The sequence below is a fragment of the Stigmatopora nigra genome, chromosome 3 (assembly GCF_051989575.1).
Source record: "Stigmatopora nigra isolate UIUO_SnigA chromosome 3, RoL_Snig_1.1, whole genome shotgun sequence".
NCBI classification, from domain to species: domain Eukaryota; kingdom Metazoa; phylum Chordata; class Actinopteri; order Syngnathiformes; family Syngnathidae; genus Stigmatopora; species Stigmatopora nigra.
This window is the reverse complement of record NC_135510.1, coordinates 17,200,662-17,223,458: the sequence shown is the minus strand read 5'-3', so window position 1 is coordinate 17,223,458 and position 22,797 is coordinate 17,200,662. Positions and strand designations below refer to the sequence as shown.

The following is a 22,797-nucleotide window of genomic DNA, read 5'->3' as shown; positions in this document are numbered from 1 at the left end:
CAACAATGGCTGGCTCTAGAGGTGACTGTAAAGTAGTGAGTGCTTCATACCTGGAAGTCAATAGCAATAACTGTATTTTCACGACTATAAGGCACACTTAAAAGTCTTACATTTTCTCCAAAATAGACAGTGCGCCTTATAATCCAGTGCGCCTTATATATGGAAAAAAACAGAAAACCAAAAACCACCACTGTCGGATATTAAAAAAACACAAATGCCTGAACTGAAACAATACTGTGAAATATGCAGATGCCATCTTAGTTTACAACATCTGCCATCATATAGCTCCTCCCCCACTGCAAGATTTTATACAAAAAAATCCAAACCATCAACAATGGCTGGCTCTAGAGGTGACTGTGTAGTGATGCTTCATACCTGGAAGTCAATAGCAAGTACCGTATTTTCACGACTATGAGGCGCACTTAAAAGTCTTAAATTTTCTCCAAAATAGACAGTGCGCCTTATAATCCAGTGCGCTTTATATGTGGAAAAAACAGAAAACCAAAAACGAAAAACCACCACTGTCGGATATTAAAAAAAAAACACAAACGCCTGAACTGAAATAATACTGTTAAATATGCAGATGCCATCTTAGTTTACAACATCTTCCATCATATAGCTCCTCCCCCACCAAAAGATTTTATACAAAAAAATCAAAAATGGCCGGCTCTAGAGGTGACTGTAAAGTAATGAGTGCTTCATACCTGGAAGCCAATAGCAATTATCGTTTTTTCACAACTATAAGGCACACTTAAAAGTCTTATATTTTCTCCAAAATAGACAGTGCGCCTTATATATGGAAAAAAATGTCATTCATTGACGGTGCGCCTTATAATGCGGTGCGCCCTATAGTCGTGAAAATACGGTACTTTACCCTGACTGACATCTCACACATGAAAGGATGAGGCTATAAAAAAAATAATAATAAAAAAATGTTGGCTACTCATTTGTAGTCCCCCCGCAACGGCGCCGCTCATGTACGGACAACAAAGGCGCCATTTGTATTCATCCGAGTCAGCCGCCATGCAGGAAGTGCATATCCGAACCCGTCGTGCTCGCTGAGATGGAACGAGGGATTTGGTTCTTGGGGAGGCTGAGCTTTTTTGCCCCTACTTGTTATTTCCTACGTCTTGCCGCCCATAACAGAAAATACCTGCTTAACTGATGAACTCTCTTCTTAGCTGTCTGTGAACTACACAAGCATTGCGGATGGGGAGAGCTTTACAACTAACGCCATTGATCAGGAACGTCTTCAAAGAATTCTCAGGGGGGCGGGGCAATGACATATTTGAAAATGGCAAGATGAAAAAAGCAGAGTTTAAACAAGATGGGTCAACATTCGAGAGTACAGTGGTATCTTAGCATACGAGCAATTTGAGATAAGAGTAAAATTTTGAGCAAATGTTTATCTTGAGATACGAGACACATTTTGAGTAAGTATTTATCTTGAAGGGACAAATTTTGAGCAAATATTTATCTTGGTAGGACAAATTTTGAGCAAATATTTATCTTAATTCGAGACACATTTTGAGCAAATATTCATCTCGATAGGACAAATTTTGAGTAAATATTTATCTTGATAGGACAAATTTTCTGAACGACATTTTTCCATATATAAGGCGCACTGTATCATAAGGCGCACTATATTATAAGGCGCACTGTCTATTTCGGAGAAATATTAAGACTTAAGTGCGCCTTATAGTGGTGAAAATACGGTAATTGCTATTGACTTGCAGGTATGAAGCATTCACTACTTTACAGTCACCTCTAGAGCCAGCCATTGTTGATGTTTTGGATTTTTCTGTATAAAATCTTGCAGTGGGGGAGGAGCTATATGATGGAATATGTTGTAAACTAAGATGGCATCTGCATATTTAACAGTAGTGTTTTTTTAATATCCGACAGTGGTGGTTATTGGCTTTCTGTTTTTCCATATATAAGGCACACTGTATTATAAGGTGCACTGTCTATTTTGGAGAAAATTTAAGACTTTTAAGTGCGCCTTATAGTCGTGAAAATACGGTAGTTCTTTTTAAATTCTAAAATGATTTGCAGCAAGGTTGAGGGGTGGTGGTGGTGGTCTATGCCGCAGGGTCCCTGAGTCTATGCTAGCATAAGAAATTAACCCAATGCTCTGACCCAGATATTCTGGCCATCTTTTTTTTTGAGCAATGAAGAACACCGTAAAGGTAAAGTTAAAGGCACGGCAATTAAAAAAAAACGGAACATCTGTCTACTGTCAAGTGTCCTTGGGCCAGACACTGAACCTTAATTTGCTTTATGAATATGAGGACTTGGATCAGAGAATTTGATATATTATGGGGTAGGTATGAAAGGGTAAGCTATGGGCTTGGTTAGGTTTTCTTTGGGTAGTCTGGTTTTTGGTTATATGCTAAAAATATGAGTGGTAGGTTGGTTGAAAACCCTAAATTGCCCTTAGATATGATTGTCAGTGTGAATTATTGTCCATTTTCTTGTAGGCCAGGGGTTGGGAGACATAAACAATTCATATTTTTAATTATTATTCATTTAGAGCCATACTCAGAATTCACTAGAAGTAAAAATACATGAAAATGTGTATATTTTTTAGTCATTTCACTGCCTTAAAAGTCGAAAAAGTCTCAGAATTATGTTAACAAACCATCGAAAGAGCCACATGTGGCTCCCAAGCCATATGTTCCCTACCCCTTTTGTAGGCAATTGGCCGTAATTGGCTGGGATAGGCTTCAGCACCCTCTGGACGCGTGTGAACTTAAGTGGTTTTAAAAATGAATGAATGGCAACCTGGCAACTTGAGTGGTTAGCGCGTTGGACTAACAGCTCTGGGGTTCTGGGTTCAAATCTAGGTTAGTCCACCTGTGTGGAGTTTGCATCTTATCCCCGGGCCTGTGTGGGTTTTATCTGGGTACTCTGGTTTCCACCCACATTCCAAAAACATGCATAGTAGGCTGATTGGACACTCTAAATTGCCCCTAGCTATGACTGTGATTGGTTGTTTGTCTCATTGTAGCATGTGATTGGCTGGCCAATAATTCTGGGTGTGGCTGTAGTTGGCTGGGATAGGCTTCAGCACCCTCTGGACTCTTGTGAACTTAAGCGGTTTGAAAAATTTGGCGGGTTGAGTGGTTAGTGTGTCTGCCTCACAGCTCTGGGGTCCTGGGTTCAAATCCAGGTCAGTCCACCTGTGTTGAGTTTGCATGTTCTTCTGCATGGGTTTTCTTCGGGTACTCTGGTTTCCTCCCACACTCCAAAAACATACATGGTCACCTGATTGTACACTCTTAAAATTGCCCCTAACTATGACTGTGAACATAAATAGTTGTTTATCTTCTCTTGCTCTGTGATTGGCTGGCCACTAATTCAAATTATCCCCCACCATTGGCCTATAGTCAGCTGGGATAGGCTCCAGCACCCCTTGTGACTCTAATGAGGATAAAGCAGTTCATAGAAATGAATGTTATAGAAGTACCAATTAATTTTAGCATGTTAAAAATGTCGACCCATTAAAAACAATGCAAAAAAATGCCTTTCTAGCCCCGCCTCTTTAAATCCTACAATACAACAACCTTTCTATGTTTTCCAATGAGAAACCATATCACTGCTCAGCCACATCTCTATTGAAATTTCACCTATATGACGATATCATCGCCTCTACCTCTTTGTCTACGTGCCCTTAGGTTTACAACAACAAAAAAAAGATGGCGGAGGCGTGCCGCAGCGGTTTCCATCGGGAGGGGATGATCGGGGATTATTTCAAGCAGCCTTGTGCTCGGGAAAAGACGGAATATTCTGTGCCCGGCAGCGGCGAATCCTTTTATTCTGTTAGCACTTCTTCTTTAGATGCTAAGTCAAACATGACTCTCTCTCTCTTGGTCTCCCTCACGCTGTGAAATTGATTTTTCTTTGACTACGAAGCCAAACATGAATGAATCCAACCTGTAATCTCTGCCACCAGGATTATAATAAATTAAGCAGGTCTCCTAAAAGACTGCGTGACAGGTAAATTACACTATGTGAACCTTAGGTTTTATTAGCGCTTGGTGGTACCGGAGGTAAACTATTAGCGGAATGAAAGCAGGGGTTGTTGGGAAAAACCATCAAAGTCGACAGAGTGAGAATTAGACGAGGAAAAAAAAGGTGTGTAAATCGAGTTAAAAGACATACAAGGGCTGGAATCAATTTACTGGAATATGGAATGGAATTGTAACAGAAAAAAATTGTTATTGTGTGTAAAGTTGGTGTTTTTAAAACAGAATTGGCGATTATATGATCGGAAAAGTGTCTTTAGTTTTGGGTTGTATGGTTGTTAGTTGAACTGTGTTGGATTTTAGGCAGTAAATGGTGTTTTTGTAGTACAGGGGTGGGTAAATTTTTGGGCCTGAGGGGGCTACATTGACTTTAAAAATGTGACAGATGGGCGGGGTCAGGACAAGATACGATACATATAAAAAAGTGCATCCGTTAATAGTACATATGAAATATAAACAGGAAAAAAGGACTGAAGTATTAACATACTCTATACTTTTTACTTTAATGATAAGTAATAAGTACAAAGTCAAGTAAAAGGGAATGTATTAAGAAATATTAAAAATGTCATTTAAAAAATGATAGAGGGGCTGTAAAACGTGAAAAAGAAATAAGAGTGGACAGAGCTACTGCCACTGGCTTCTGTGTGAGGGCGCCATCTTGGGGAAAAAAATTTAAAAATAAAACAAGTTGGTGGGCCGGATTAAAGATCCTAACGGGCCGAATGTGGCCCGCGGGCCGTAGTTTGCCCATGCCTGGTTTGGACGGTGGATGAGTTGTTAGCGCGTCGGCTTCACAGTTTGGGGGTCTTGGGTTCAAATCCAGGTTGGTTTAACTGTGTGGAGTTTGCATGTTCTCCCCGGGGCTTTGTGGGTTTTCTCTGGGTACTCTGGTTTCTTCCTACTTTCTAAAAACATGCATGGTAGGCTGGTTGGACACTTTAAATTGTCCCTAGTGTGAATGATTGTCCTTTGTGTCCTTGTGCCAAAGATTCAGCCCATAGTTAGGTGGGATAAGTTCCAGCTTAATGCACCTTTCGCCATGCGTTAATAAGATTCTTTTTTATGTCTAACAAATTTAATTTATGATGGACTTTCATCAAAGTCTTCTGGTTTATTGAAAAATATTTTTTTATATTTTTGTGTTGGTCTCGTGACAAACTAGATTGCGATTAAGAAATCAAAACAAATCACGTTATATTAGCATTTCCCATAAACGGATAGCTAAGTGGACTATAAGGCATCAGAGTAGAGCAGAGAAGCTCCGCCCACTTTCCTCAACCACCTTGCATTCCACTCTAATCATGCTAATTGCTAATAAGAATTACCACTCTTATACATTAGCTACTATCCCTCTGGAAACGATCCATTAGCGTGAACGCGCTACAATAAAAAGCTAAGCTCAAGAGGAAGATCAGTCACCCAATTCGCAGTTAAGTACGTCACAGAATTGTATTTCAAGTCATGGTTGACAAATCCAGATGTTTTTGCATATTCATGAAGGACGGTAATTGTCGGTTTTATAGCGCCCGTTTAGAAGGATGCTAGTCAAGAAAACCTTTTTATGGAGCTAAAACTTACCGTATTTTCTCGCATATAAGCCTAAAAATATGCCGATTGAATCAAGGGTACGGCTTATATGCGCATAAATTAGCACGAAACTGCAAGGTGACAAAGACGAAACGTCACAATGCGGCAGATACGGTCATTTATTTCAAAGTAGAGAAAAGATAAACAGATAAAACGCTAAACAACATTTATTTTGATGTCTATGAATGAAATTCAAGGAAAAAAATAACCGTTACTTGCATAAAACTGTAGTTATACGTGATCTGACTGGCCAGACACGAGTAGCCTTGATACATGTGTTCGTAGTGTTTACCATGTCAGAACATACAAATAGTTGTTTTAGGCTTGTGAAGGTCTTGCGGTCGATCATTAAAATATCAGCCTTGATAAATGCGTAATGTGTATCTCATGCTATTATTGAACTCAGAGACTTGGTGAAAACTAGACCGCTTTGAATTGTGAATCAGGGGGCATTTTATACGAGTGAAATTGTGAAATTCAATGGTTTAAAGGGGATTTTAAGGTGCTCGGACGTTTGGTCGCCGGTCTTTTGGTCCCTTTTGGTCGCTAGTCCAATGGTGAGAGTTTACTGTTGAAAACAGCTCTCAAAATTATATTCATGAGAGAGAGTTTAATATCTATGAGAGAGAGTTTAATATCGAAGTACTGTCTAATATCTAAGAGTGAGTTTAATATCCAAGTACTGTTTAATATATAAGTACTGTTTAATATCTAAGAGAGAAAGTTTAATATCCAAGTACTGTTTAATATATAAGTACTGTTTAATATATAAGTACTGTTTAATATAAAAGTACTGTTTAATATCTAAGTACTGTTTAATATCGAAGTACTGTTTAATGTGTAAGTACTGTTTAATGTCTAAGTACTGTTTAGTGTCTAAATACTGTTTAATATCTAAGTACTGTTTAATATCTAAGTACTGTTTAATATCTAAGTACTGTTTAATATCTAAGTACTGTTTAATATCTAAGTACTGTTTTATATCTAAGTACTGTTTTATATCTAAGTATTGTTTAATATCTAAGTACAGTTTAATACCCAAGTACTGTTTAATATCTAAGTACTTTTTAATATCTAAGTACTGTTTAATGTCTAAGTACTGTTTAAAGTCTAAGTACTGTTTAATATCTAAATACTGTTTAATGTCTAAGTACTGTTTAATATCTAAATACTGTTTAATATCTAAGTACTATTTAATATCTAAGTACTATTTAATATCTAAGTACTATTTAATATCTAAGTACTATTTAATATCTAAGTACTTTTTAATATCTAAGTACTTTTTAATATCTAAGTACTGTTTAATATCTAAGTACTGTTTAAAGTCTAAGTACTGTTTAATATCTAAATACTGTTTAATGTCTAAGTACTGTTTAATATCTAAATACTGTTTAATATCTAAGTACTATTTAATATCTAAGTACTATTTAATATCTAAGTACTGTTTAATATCTAAGTACGGTTTAATATCCAAGCACTGTTTAATATCTAAGTACTGTTTAATATCTAAGTACTGCTTAACATCTAAGTACTGTATAATATCTAAGTACATTTGACCAACGACCAAAAGACCGGCGACCAAACGTCCGGTAACGGATTTTAAGGGTGCGGCTTATACGTGGAGACGGTCAATATGCAAAGAAATACAGATACACAATATATTGGGGTCTTTTGATTAAAAAAAAAAAAAAAACGTTGATAGAGACTTTCGTGAGTACAATCTGATGTATGTAAGTTGAAGGTTGAAAACTATTCTTGAGTTTTTAACACTACATGACACAAGGCGTCTTGATTAAGAAGGCTGTAAACGAATAACTGGAAAGCCTTCAAATTCCCTGAAGCTGCACTGGCACTCAAATAAAGACACTATTTGAGCGTTTTGTCACGTTCGTTTCTGTGTTGCCAATTGGTCGGCTGTCAAATGCAAACATCTCTATTTGAGAAGACAAAGAAGGATAGATGGAGGGAAGAAATGACAACCGAAAGCTTTGAGGCTGCAAACTCAAATGACATATAGAATATATTCAATATATTGTTGGTCTTTCAAACAATAATGGTCCATTCAAAAGGATTGAACTGACATTTTGGGGGAAAATCACTTGTGTAATAACTAATAATGATAATTGGTTTGATTCCTCATTCACTCTTGGCCTCAATTAAAAAAAATATTCCTGTTTAGCGTCATGCTAGCTAACAAATGGCTAGAAATACAAAAAAAATAGTTACCGTATTTTTACGACTATATCTTTTTTAAATGACATTTTAATATTTCTTAATACATTCCTTTTTACTTGACTTTGTACTTTATACTTTAATGATGAGTGATGAGTCTGTTAATACTTTAGTCTTTTTCCCTGTTTATGTTTCATATGTACTATTAACGGATGCACTTTTTTATATGTATCGTATCATGTGCTGACCCCGCCCATCTAAATGACATTTTAATATTTTTAATACATTCCTTTTTCCTTTACTTTGTACTTTCTACTTTTTACTTTAATCATGAGTGATGATTCTGTTAATACTTTAGTCTTTTTCCCTGTTTATGTTTCATATGTACTATTAACGGATGCACTTTTTTACATGTATCGTATCTTGCGCTGACCCCGCCCATCTAAATGACATTTTAATATTTTTTAATACATTCCTTTTGACTTGACTTTGTACTTTATACTTTTTACTTTAATGAAGAGTGATGAGTATGTTAATACTTAAGTCCTTTTTCCCTGTTTATGTTTCATACGTACTATTAACGGATGCACTTTTTTATATATATCATATCTTATGCTAACCCCGCCCCATCTGTCAAATTTTTAAAGTCAATATGGCCCCCCGGGCCCCAAAACTTTACCCACCCCTGTCCCAAAACCCTGAACATTACCCATGCAAATTACCGTCAATTACTTCTGGAAAGCCATAGCTCCGCCTCTTCTCTTATACTTGCAAGAATCGGTTGAGTGATTCCGGCTCGGGAACAAATAGCCATCTCATTTAGAAGAAGTCATTCCTGAGAGTTCAACTTCATCAGTGAGTAATGGTCCATCCAACCTGAGAAGGTTCAATTCTCGTCGCTACGAAGCAGTCGGATCCACCTGCGGGAATCTATTCTCATTACTTCATATAGACTGTATATCACCATCACATACATTATTCATGCATTTTTTTCCCACTGACGCTTATTGACCCTTGCCAAGGACGTTTGGATGGACATTCATCCTGACAAAATTGGCCAATCGCTACGTGGAAATTGGACAGGGAATGCGCAAGAGCGTGGCAGAAGAGGAATGTTGTGAAATGTATTCAGCAAAAAAGAGCCTAATGACACCTGCCTGCCTGCTAATGGAACCTGAGACGGATAGCTTATAATACTAGAACTTTGCACTTATTTCATGGATTTGTGGGGGAGTGCGTCACGTTTTGGTGTTAATTTGCAAGAATAGGTGGCTAGGACATTGTTTTAGTTTATATTTTTTTCGTTGTGTGTTCTGAACAGCCGTACCTCTACTTGAGAAATTAATTGGTTCCATGACTTTTATCGTAACCTGAAAATTTCGTAAGTAGATGTGTACTTTATATGTAAATTCTTTCATTATTTCCACGGTCCTCACACAACTATCAACTAAAATGTCTAAACTTACTTTTGTGTTCTATATAGTCGTACCTCTACTTACGAAATTAATCTTTATTCGTAACTTGAAAATTTCGTAAGTAGATGTGTACTTTATATGTAAATTCTCTAATTTGTTCCACGGTCCTCACACAACTATCAACTAAAATGTCTAAACTTACTTGTGTGTTCTATACAGTCGTACCTCTACTTACGGAACTAATCTTTAATCCTAACTTGAAAATTTTGTAAGTAGATGTGTACTTTATATGTAAATTCTCTAATTCTTTCCACGGTCCTCACACAACTACCAACTAAAATGCCTAAACCTACTTGTGTGTTATATACAGTCGTACTTCTACTTAAGAAATTAATCTGTTATCATGACTTAAAAAATTTGTAAGTAGAGGTGTACTTTATATGTAAATTCTCTAATTCTTTCCACGGTCCTCACACAACTACCAACTAAAATGCCTAAACTTACTTGTGTGTTCTATACAGTTGTACCTCTACTTAAGAATTTAATTGGTTCCAAGACTTTTATCATAACTTGAAAATTTCGTAAGTAGATGTGTACTTTATATGTAAATTCTCTAATTTGTTCCACGGTCCTCACATAACTACCAACTAAATTCTTTAAAATTGGTCAAAGTGTCCCAATTTTGTATGAAAGATGTGAGGAAACACACAAAAATGAAAGAAAATTATAAGGAAATTATTTATTAATGTCTTAAAATAAATATAGAATATGAAAACGTGCCCTGTGCGGCTAAAATATCTTCCTCCCGCGTTTGTCCGCCAGATGGTGGCAAGATCCAGTTCTATTAGGGCTGAAAGCCGTCCATTTTGTAGTACATTTTTGACTTTTGCGTGTGCCCTGTGTGTGTGTGTGTGTGTGTGAAAATATTTGCCACGTTGCATTTGTACATATTTTAATTGGTTAATAAGGGGAATTCAAAATGAAATAATGGATAAGGAAAATGCATTACCATTTTTGGGGGATTTCATAACTTGGATTTTTGTTCGTATCTTGAGTCACTCATTTGCATATACAAAATTTCGTAACCTGAAACATTCATACGTAGAGGCATTCGTAAGTAGAGGTATATGTGACTATGTGATGTGGTATTTAGTAATATTTATATGTATTTGATTTAAATCAAAGCCTGCCCCCTATTTTTTAATTGTTTAATTGATTTAAGTGTGTTTTCCTGTAGCTAAGTTAGCCATTGTCTTCATGTAACCTAATGATTTTTTGTATTTAAGAAGTGCGTTTTAACACTGCAAATACGCCAGCCTACATATACCGTAATTTAAAATTTTATAAGCATCTATTTTCCGCCTCTTTGAACGGTTTACAGCCCAGTGCCACTAATTAGGGACTTTTACAGGCCAATGAGTTAGACGTCGTTTCGTAAAAATATCCCATAATACGTAGAAAACGACTGTGGTCTGTAGTGGAGGGGGTGGGTTTACATGGCGGAATTATTTTCTTGCTGTAGGGTGCGATTTATAGTGCCAAAAAATGATGGTACATTGTGGATATGGCGTTTTTAACATTGTAGGTGTTACAAGTCTTACATTTTCTCCAAAATAGACAGTGCGCCTTATAATCCAGTGCGCCTAATATATGGAAAAAACAGAAACCAAAAACGAAAAACCACCATTGTCGGATATTAAAAAAACACAAACGCCTGAACTGAAACAATACTGTGAAATATGCATATGCCATCTTAGTTTACAAAATCTTCCATCATATAGCTCCTCCCCCACTGCAAGATTTTATACAAAAAAATCCAAAACACCAACAATGGCTGGCTCTAGAGGTGACTGTGTAGTAGTGAGTGCTTCATACCTGGAAGTCAATAGCAATGACCGTATTTTCACGACTATAAGGCGCACTTAAAAGTCTTAAATTTTCTCCAAAATAGACAGTGTGCCTTATAATCCAGTGCGCCTTATATATGGAAAAACAGAAAACCAAAAACTAAAAACCACCACTGTCGGATATTAAAAAAACACAAACACCTGAACTGAAACAATACTGTTAATTAGGCAGATGCCATCTTAGTTTACAACATCTTCCATCATATAGCTCCTCCCCCACTGCAAGATTTTATACAAAAAAAACAAAACATCAACAATGGCTGGCTCTAGAGGTGATTGCAGTGAGTGCTTCATACCTGGAAGTCAATTACCGTATTTTCACGACTATAAGGCACACTTAAGTCTTAAATTTTCTCCAAAATAGACAGTGCGCCTTATAATACAGTGCGCCTTATAATACAGTGCGCCTTATAATACAGTGCACCTTATTATACAGTGTGCCTTATAAAACAGTGCGCCATATATATGTCATTCATTGAGGGTGCGCCATATAATGCGGTGCGCCTTATAGTCGTGAAAATACGGTATATATTTCTGGGAAAGAAAGTTATATTGATGACTTTTCTGTATGGGACTCGACAGATAGTCAGTTGAGTGTAAATTTCAAGGATTTGGTTCCGACTAACATTGTCCTGGTTGATAGAAAACGCCATCGCTCTCCAGTCGAATTGGACAGTCTTGGCCATATTGTTCGCTTTGTTAATCACCGAAGTTAACAAATGACTTTTGAAGGTCGCACTACGCTACACCTTTCATCTCGTGAGTATTTCGTATATAAACTGACAGTCTGCTGTGTGACTGCTAGTTTGGCAGGGGCGCTTGAGTGAATCTGGATTGTCATTCATACGGGAAATAACCAGGGAATATATCAATTCCTAGCAGAGGATCCCGTGAAAGGCTCTTTGTCATTTTATTATTGCTACTGGCGCGCCAAACCACTGTAATAATTGCACTCGGAGGACCGGCGTGTCATAACATTGCGGCTTGCAACATAATATTTTAAGAACAATAATATAAAGAACAAAAATGAGGTCTATCTACACCTGTCACTCAAAGTGTGGGCAGAAAGTACAGTAATACCTTGAGATGTGAGATTAATACGTTCCAGGATTGAGCTCGTAGGTCAATTTACTCGTATGCCATATTATAGTTTCTTATAGAAATGAACTACCGTATTTTCACGACTATAAGGCGCACTGAAAAGTCTTAAATTTTCTCCAAAATAGACAGTGCGCCTTATAATCCAGTGCGCCTTATATATATGGGAAAAACAGAAAACCAAAAACGAAAAACCACCAATCGAATATAAAAAAAACACAAACAGCTTAACTGAAACAATACTGTTAAATATGCAGAAGCCATCTTAGTTGACAAAATCTTCTTTATCATATAGCTCCTCCCCCATTGCAAGATTTTATACAAAAAAATCCAAAACATCAACAATGGCTGGCTCTAGAGGTGACTGTGTAGTATTGAGTGCTTCATACCTGGAAGTCTATAGCAATTACCGTATTTTCATGACTATAAGGCGCACTTGAAAGTCTTAAATTTTCTCCAAAATAGACAGTGCGCCTTATAATCCAGTGCGCCTTATATATGGGAAAAAAACAGAAAACCAAAAACTAAAAGCCACCACTGTCGGATATTAAAAAAACACAAACGCCTGAATTGAAACAATACTGTTAAATATGCAAATGCCATCTTACTTCACAACATCTTCCATCATATAGCTCCTCCCCCACTGCAAGATTTTATACAAAAAAAAATCCAAAACATCAACAATGGCTGGCTCAAGAGGTGACTGTGTAGTAGTGAGTGCTTCATACCTGGAAGTCAAATACGGTACTCCACTCGTTACTACGTACAGAGGTTACAGAAGTGGATTCTTTCCACTCTACTTCTGTAACAGTCGGCTGTGTTAATCCTCACCAGAACAACCAGAACAAATGTATTATTTGAGTTTCATTGTCTTGTTCCTTTTTTTAAAATAAAAAAAAAATGGTTTGTGTGTACCGGTCACAGGCGACTGGACGACATGATGTTCGAGTGTGCCTGCAAAATTCGTTGGCTCCAGCTGTGGCAAGAGAGAGGCGAGGCTAACCTTCATACCCAGCAGATCTACTGCAGGAATGGAACTACCAAAAAGACTCTGCAACGCATGTACATTGAGAATTGCGGTAAGTACAAGTGGAGATTTACACGTAAAAATAGAGTAATAACTGTTATATTGAATTGAATCTAAACACCCATTTTGCATTGAAATAACAGTCCAACAACAATCTGGAATGTGAGTTTAATATTACCAGCTAAAGAATAGAAAATGAAGAGTAAAAATGTTTACCATATTTTCTCGCATATAAGCCCTATTAAGTGGAAAACCCAAAATATTTTTTACATATTTTTAGATTTCATAAAATATTTTTTTAAGGAAAACGAAGAAAATATGGATTGAAAGATAGAAATTATCAATTTAAAAGGAGGAAAATCAGGACATTTAATATACATCTATATCTATCATTTTAATTTGAATATTCAGTTTTTTATAGATCTAAAACAATGTTTATTTTAGCTTTTTTTTAAATATATTTTTAGATTTTACAAAATTATTTTTGAACTAAAAACACAAAAAATGATAAAAAAATGACAATTATTGATTTAAAAGGAGGAAAATTAGGACATTTAATATACATATATATGTATCATTTTATTTTGAATATTCTGTTTTTTATAGATCTAAAACAAAGTTTATTTTACTTTTTCTAATATATTTTTTAGATTTTACAAAATTATTTTTGAACTAAAAACAGAAAAAAATGATAAAAAATGACAATTATTTATTTAAAAGTGGGGAAATCAGGAAATTTAATATACATCTATATCTATCATTTTATTTTGAATATTCTGTTTTTTATAGATCTGAAACAATGTTTATTTTAGCTTTTTTTAAATAGATTTTTAGATTTTACTAAATGATTTTTTAACTAAAAACACAGAAAAAATTGATGAAAAAATGACGATTATTGATTTAAAAGTCAACACAATTAATCAACAAATTTAATATACATCTATACTCTTCATTTTGATCCTAAAACAGAAAGTCAGCACTCATGATTCACTTTCCTGGGCCACACAAAATGATGTGGCGGGCCAGATTTGGCCCCCGGACCTCCACTTTGACACATCTAGCCTAAAACAATCAACATATGTACTAAGATATGTCTAATTGTGGGAGAAAAAAGTGAATGAACCATTTGTAATTTATTGCAATAAATCCCACAATTAACGTTAACATTTTAGTTAAATTTTAACTGGGGAGGGCACATATTTTTGTACATAAACAACGCAATGACTCGTGGTGGTGACTCCATTTGATGGAAGTTGACCATGAAGGCAAAATAAAATAGCTCCAGGTAACTTAACTTAAAATACGATAAATCTCATGAGAAAAGCTTTTCAAAAGTAATGGTGGCTAAAAAAAATAACAATAAAAAAACATAAGTGAACAAGGATGAAGGGGCGGAGCTTGAAGGAGTGAAATCAAGGGTCGGGTGTCGTCACGGTGACTCATAGTCGCCGTGCTAATTTTATTCCATTACCGAAAAGCGAATAATTGATTGGGTGTGAAAATGTGTCAACAGAGGCGGCTGTGGCTGCGTATTAATAGGAACACGCTGTCTGTGTGTGTGTTTGTGTGTGTGTGTGTGTGTGTTCGTATGTGTAGACTTGCCAGAGATCAGTGTGAGCCACAGCAGCGTGTTAGTGATGGAAGGCGACAACGTGACAGTGAGCTGTAATGGATCCGGAACGCCTATGCCAGAAGTGGACTGGACTGTCACCGACCTTCGCTCTATCAACACACACCTGGTACATACACACACACACACTAACCATGCTGATTCTTGATTTTGTTTCTTTGTTTTGTTGTTTTTTTTTAAAGATATTTTGCTGATTCTGATATAAAACACAAAGTGAAAGTGATACAGGGAAAAATTGAGCTAGTAAATGAGGAATATATATATATATATATATATATATATATATATATATATATATATATATATATATATATATATATATATATATATATATATATATATATATATATATATATATATATATATATATATATATATATATATATATATATATATATATATATATATATATATATATATATATATATATATATATATATATATATATATATATATATATATATATATATATATATATATATATATATATATATATATATATATATATATATATATATATATATATATATATATATATATATATATATATATATATATATATATATATATATATATATATATATATATATATATATATATATATATATATATATATATATACATATACATATATATACATATATACATAATAAGTAATATAAATAATAAATAAGTAATAAATAAATAAGTAGTCAACCTAATACATAATAATATACCATTGATTTAATTTTTTAAACATTTTTCACTTGATCACTGACAATAATTTTAGAAAAAATGTGTGGAGAAAGATTATTTAAAAATATTTTTGAATTGAATTGAATGCTTTTATTGTCATTATACAATTAGAGAGACTTTTTGCATGGCAACGCGCTCGTAACATAACATAAAAAATTTAAATGAACTTGGATTACGATACAGACACACTAGAAAATAAATGTAATCTAACTTTACACTAAATTAATTCTAATTTTGTATTAAATTTTGACACCTTTCTTTTCCCGGGTTGCCTCTATTAGCCCCGCCTCCACCCTGACTTTCAAATGCAACCTATCGAGGGTTGTTTGCTTTTGTCTTCCCTTCAAAATATTCCCCAAAAATGCACATAAATGTCCTCACGATAAGATAACGCACGACCACTTTCCAACAAAAAGTAGCATATACTCCTCTCGAATTAGCGAACAAGCTCCGCCATTCGCACTGACTTACACACAGAAAAAATGCAATGCTCCGCCCAGTGCTCATAAAGACATTACACGCATATGTATGTCAAAATAGTCTCGTATCTCAAGGTAAATATTTGCCCGAAATTTTATACGTATCTCAAATTGCTTGTATATCGATATGAAAGGGAAATGACCCATGTTCCATGTGTTCAGTCCACTATGTACAGGCCAGACATCCACTCTCTTAACCTGACGCTGTCCAACATCAGCCGCGAGGACAACAATTTCCAGCTGACGTGCATCACCGAGAACATTGTGGGCATGACCAACTCGTCCATCCAGCTCAACGTACAATGTAAGTTATTTTAATCCGATCCCAAGCAATAAAAGCTGACAGGCTTAGTCGATTAAAAAAAATCTGCAAAAAACAACAAACTGACGTAAAATTATTGACGGCAAGTAAGCTAACTTTTTGGGCCAAAAAATGGTGGTCTGTCGGTATTAAACTAAACTGACTGCGACAATAAAGCTGCCAGGCTTAATCGATAAAAAAAAAATCTGCAAAAAACAACAAACGGACAAAAATCATCCAAGAAAAACATGTAAAATAATTAGCAAATGATCCAAAATTTATAGGTGTGACTTTTAAGTACCCTGAAATAGAACTATAAACAAAACAAAGTTAAAAAATTAACAATTGACGGCGAGTAAGCTAACTTTTTGGGCCAAAAAATGGTGGTCTGTCGGTAATAAACTAAACTGACTGCGACAATAAAGCTGACAGGCTTAATCGATAAAAAAAATCAGCAAAAAACAACAAACTGACACAAATCATCCAAAAAAGACAAATGATCTAAAATTTACCAGCGTGACTTTTAAGTACCCTAAAATAGAACTATAAAAAAACAAAGTTAAAAAATTAACCATTGACGGCAAAAAGGGTGGTCTGTTGGCATTAAGCTAAACTGACTGTGACGATAAAAAAAATCAGCAAAAAACAACAAACTGACAAAAATCATCCAAAAAAGACATGTAAAATTATTAGCAAATGATCCAAAATGTACCAGTGTGAGTTTTAAGTACCCTAAAATGGAACTATAAAAATAAACAAAGTTAAAAAATTAACCATTGACGGCAAGTTTTTGGGCCAAAAATGGTGGTCTGTCGGCATTAAACTAAACTGACTGCGACAATAAAGCTGACAGGCTTAATCGATAAAAAAATCAGCAAAAAACAACAAACTGACACAAATCATCCAAAAAACACACGTAAAATTATTAGCAAATGATCTAAAATTTACCAGCATGACTTTTAAGTACCCTAAAATGGAACTATAAAAAACAAAGTTAAAAAAAATTAACAATTGACGGCAAATAAGCTAACTTTTTGGGCCAAAAAATGGTGGTCTGTCGGCATTAAGCTAAACTGACTGCTATGATAAAAAAAATCAGCAAAAAACAACAAACTGACAAAAATAATCCCAAAAAGACACGTAAAATTATTAGCAAATGATCTAAAATTTACCAGCATGACTTTTAAGTACCCAAAAACGGAACTATAAAAAACAAAGTTAAAAAATTAACAATTGACGGCAATTTTTTGGGCCAAAAATGGTGGTCTGTCGGCATTAAACTAAACTGACTGCGACAATAAAGCTGACAGGCTTAGTCGATAACTAGAACTTGGCAGTATTAAGGTTAGCGTGAACTTGGCTAATTGGAGCTAAATACATTTATTGACATTTTTTTAAAAACTCTATAATGGAGGATGTTGTTTTTTTTTTATTTTTTTTTTAGACCAGAGGCTTGAATTTTGCTGTATTTGAATGAGCTCCACCTACAGGTTGATGACAGCCTGCCAATGTGATTTTCATTGGAGTGGAAATAGATTTTTATGACCTCCCTGAGGCGGGAGTTTTTTAGCTTTCAAAATGGCAAATATGCACACATCCATTAGCAAAATCTATGTGGCATGCTACTCAATATTAATATGTCATCTTTAATGTTGTCCAAATGCCTCTTTAGGTGACAGAAGCTCAAAACATGTTTGTCCAAGGTGTCCTACTTCACTATTCAGGCTTCAAAAATATGAAATGTTGTCAAGTGCAGTGGTAAAATTGTGATATACAGTCACTTTTTAAAATACAGATAATGTAAAATGTTGTTTTTGTAAGGATAGGCCAGAGAAATTGAGAAAAACAGTACACAACATTTGGAAATAGTAATGTTTCATGGGTTATTAACGTGTGTGACATGCCAGCATGCTTAAAATATATATATATATATTTATTTAAAACATTTTGTATATATATATGCACATGTGTGCATATAGTACATATATACATACATTTACACATATATACATACATACATATATACATACATTTACACATATATACATACATACATACATTTACACATATGTACATACATTTACACATATATACATACATTTAAACATATATACATACATTTACACATTTACCTACATTTACACATGTATACATACATTTACACATATCTACATATGTAGACGTATATACACATATACATCTGTATACATATGTATACATATACATCTGTATACATATGTATACATATACACAAATACATATGTATACATATACACATATACATATGTATACATATACACATAAATACATGTATACATGTATAGACGTATATACACATAAATATACGCATCTACACACTAATATACACAATATATATATATATATATATATATATATATATATATATATATATATATATATATATATATATATATATATATATATATATATATATATATATATATATATATATATATATATATACAATTAAATATTTTCAATTAAATAAATAAAAGATAATCTGAAAAATGTCAAAATGGCTACTTCCAACAATGCCAAAATATAAGATTAAATTCAAACATTATCATTTTTAAATAGTATAATTTTCAGGAATTTTACGTTTCTCATTGTAGAATACATGAAATTTCAAATCACTTTATAACAATTTCAAAATGACATTTTTTTTAAAAATTCCGCTTTATTCTACCACATTAAACAGCTCCCACCAAATTTAACCACAAGTTTCAAAATTGCTTTATAGCAAATTAACAACTTAACATGATCAGCTCACCAGTCTGTTAAAAATCCATAATTAAACAGCACGGCTCATAAAAGCCAGTCTTACTTTCAGGCAAAAAAAAAAAAAAAGTAATTTACTTTTGAAATCATTTGTTAAAACATTATCTCTTTCACATCCCACAGTCCTTTTCCCGACTCGGCGTTTTTTTTTCCTCCTTCGAGGCATGACCGTGTTTACGATCCATTTGCGAATGGGTTACATGGACATCTGTAAATGTGATCAAACACCAGCCGGTGTGTGTAAATCACTCCATGTTTCCCAAACCGGCGTGGCCTCATTATAATCACATTCAGTCAAAATCCCGCCGAGCCATTTGGCTAGCCGACATCCTCTCATCGCCTCCAAAATGGCTGCTTTGATGACACTAAAAAAATCCGAAAAAAATCTGTTCCAGCAAAACAGCCCCAAAAACGAAAGCAGGTACATTTTAGGATGTAATGAGGTGTTGCACAATTGTATCTGACGGATTTGATTAACAAGGACGTCGCTTTCAACCAAAAAAAAGAATAATCTGAAATCAAGCGCGTAACACGGCGGCGCCGAAGCGATGCGGTTGCCATGGAGACTTTATCCCGTCATCCTGGCTTCTTACGTAAGGCTACAAGTACCCCCCCGAGGAAATGGATGCCAGCTGGCTCGGGACACGCTCCCTTGTTTTGGGACCGGGACTGGTCACCAGTGCCTGGATCCTCAGGGGGTGGGGGGGCGCCGTAAGATGCTGGGATTGCGTGACTGGATGTTTGGTCAGAGGGTCTTTTGGTCGCCGGTCTTTTGGTCGCCGGTCTTTTAGTCGCCAGTCTTTTGGTCGCCAGTCAAATGGTGACAGAGAGTTTACTGTTGAAGCCAGCTCTCAAAATTATATTCACGAGAGAGAGAGTTTAATCTAAGTGCTGTTTAATATCTAAGTACTGTTTAATATCTAAGTACTGTTTAATATCCAAGTACTGTTTAATATCTAAGTACTGTTTAATATCTAAGTACTGTTAAATATCTAAGAACTCTTGAAACCAGCTCTCAAAATTATAGTCATGAAAGTTTAATATATAAATATCTTGTTTTCAACAGTACTTAGATATTAAACAGTACTTAGATATTAAACAGTACTTAGATGATAAACAGTACTTGGATATTAAACAGTACTTAGATGTTAAACAGTACTTAGATATTAAACAGTACTTAGATATTAAACAGTACTTGGATATTAAACAGTACTTGGATATTAAACAGTACTTAGATGATAAACAGTACTTGGATATTAAACAGTACTTAGATATTAAACAGTACTTAGATGTTAAACAGTACTTAGATATTAAACAGTACTTACATATTAAATAGTACTTAGATGTTAAACTGTACTTAGATATTAAACAGTACTTAGATATTAAACAGTACTTAGACATTAAACACTACTTAGATATTAAAAAGTACTTAGATATTAAACAGTACTTAGATATTAAACAGTACTTAGATAATAAACAGTACTTAGACATTAAACACTACTTAGACATTAAACAGTACTTAGATATTAAACAGTACTTAGATATCAAACAGTACTTAGATATTAAACAGTACTTGGATATTAAACAGTACTTAGATGTTAAACAGTACTTAGATATTAAACAGTACTTACATATTAAATAGTACTTAGATGTTAAACTGTACTTAGATATTAAACAGTACTTAGATATTAAACAGTACTTAGACATTAAACAGTACTTAGATATTAAAAAGTACTTAGATATTAAACAGTACTTAGATATTAAACAGTACTTAGATATTAAACAGTACTTAGATATTAAACAGTACTTAGATATTAAACAGTACTTAGATAATAAACAGTACTTAGACATTAAACACTACTTAGACATTAAACAGTACTTAGATATCAAACAGTACTTAGATATTAAACTCTCTCTCATGAATATAATTTTGATAGCTGGTTTCAACAGTAAACTCTCTGTCACCATTTGACCGGCGACCAAAAGACCGGTGCCCAAAAGACCGGCAAATGTCCGAGCACCCTGGGATGGCATCATCGTTTGTTCTTATTGACGCTATCTGCCGGTACCGTAAATTAACGTATTAATTTTTCACCACGAGCTCTGCTGGTAATTACATTTCCTCGGCGGTGCGAGGCCATTGTCTGACGAAATGTCAGAAAAAGTATCTCCGCCGCAATGAAGGTGTCGTCGGCTGATTGACGGGATGAATTAGCGTTCAATTCGCGTTCAAATGGATGACTTTTTACAGCGGGCGTATATTGCGATTTAGGCTATTGTTGGGAATATCACAGGAATTCCGACGCTACCGAGGGATCAATGAGACGTTTTCCTCACTTTAATTATAGAGTTGAAATAATTGGTGCTCCCATTGTTTCATTTTTAATGAAAAAAATCAATTGGCTTTCATCATAACGTTTCAATTTTTTTTTGCACACGATCAACAGAATACATAAATCGTTTAAAATTTAATTTATGTAAAAACTATCTAGTAAATGTCTTAATTCATGTGAATATTTTTAGAAATTAATTTAACATGTGGTACCTGGAATCGGCTGGGATAGGCTCTAGCACCCCCCCCCCACGATACTGAAATGATTTGTCTTTATACAAGTTTACCATGAAGTGCAAAAATAACAACAAACAAACAAATAATCAATAAATAATGAATAAATAAACAATTAATATATAAATAATAAATAGATAAACAATAAATAAATAATGAATAGATAAACAATATATAAATATTAAATAAATAATGAATAGATAAATAATATAAATATATTAAATAAATAGATAATAAATAGATAAATAATATATAAATATTAAATTAATAAATGATATGTAAATACTAAATAAATAATAAATAAATGGTAAACAAATATTCAATGAATAATAAATAAATAAGAAATACATAAATATATAATAAATTAAAATAAATGCTCAATAAATAATAATAATAAATAACAAATACATGCTAAATAAATAATAATAAATGAATAGTAAATAAATTATAGATAAATAATAAATAAATGATAAATACATATTAAATAAATGATAAATCAATAATGAACAAATAATACATGAGTAATTAATACATAATAGATAAATAATTAATCAATTATAAATAAATATCTAATAAACCCATCTCTTTCTAATTCATGCTACTTTTATATTTTCTAATGAATGCTATTTTTATATTTTCTAATTCATGCTACTTTTAAATTTCTAATGAATGCTAATTATATATTTTCAAATTAATGCTACTTATATTTTTTCAAATTAATGCTACTTTTATATTTTCTAATTAATGCTAATACTTTTCAAACTGAAATTACCAAGCCTCCTTTCCAAAGAACCAGTTTCCCCCAGTCGGAACCCCCCCTCAAATATTGATTTGTTTTGTAGCGTAATAAACACTTTAAAAACAAACCAAAAGAGAAAATTGGCCATTCGATGACAAAAAAAAAAACAAGTGATAACAACCCGCACGAAAAAAAAAACACGTTAACACATCGGAACGAAGCACCACAATGGCTGCCGACGTACGACAGAAGAAAATGGATCGGTCGCTAACTGTCTGTCAACAAGATAACTCCGCATGTACTGGTGACTTTCC

At 34.0% G+C, this 22,797-nt stretch overlaps 1 protein-coding gene across 2 annotated transcripts in view; it reads left to right on the top strand.

Moving 5' to 3' along the window:
• ntrk3b (neurotrophic tyrosine kinase, receptor, type 3b) overlaps positions 1–22,797 on the top strand; it is a 215,247-nt gene that overhangs the window by 88,559 nt on the left and 103,891 nt on the right. For both annotated transcript variants that reach the window (XM_077713645.1, XM_077713644.1), the window contains exons 5-7: positions 13,132–13,286; positions 14,831–14,973; positions 16,241–16,382. In XM_077713645.1, coding sequence (XP_077569771.1) covers positions 13,132–13,286; positions 14,831–14,973; positions 16,241–16,382 — 440 coding nt within the window. The remainder of the gene's footprint in view (positions 1–13,131; positions 13,287–14,830; positions 14,974–16,240; positions 16,383–22,797) is intronic.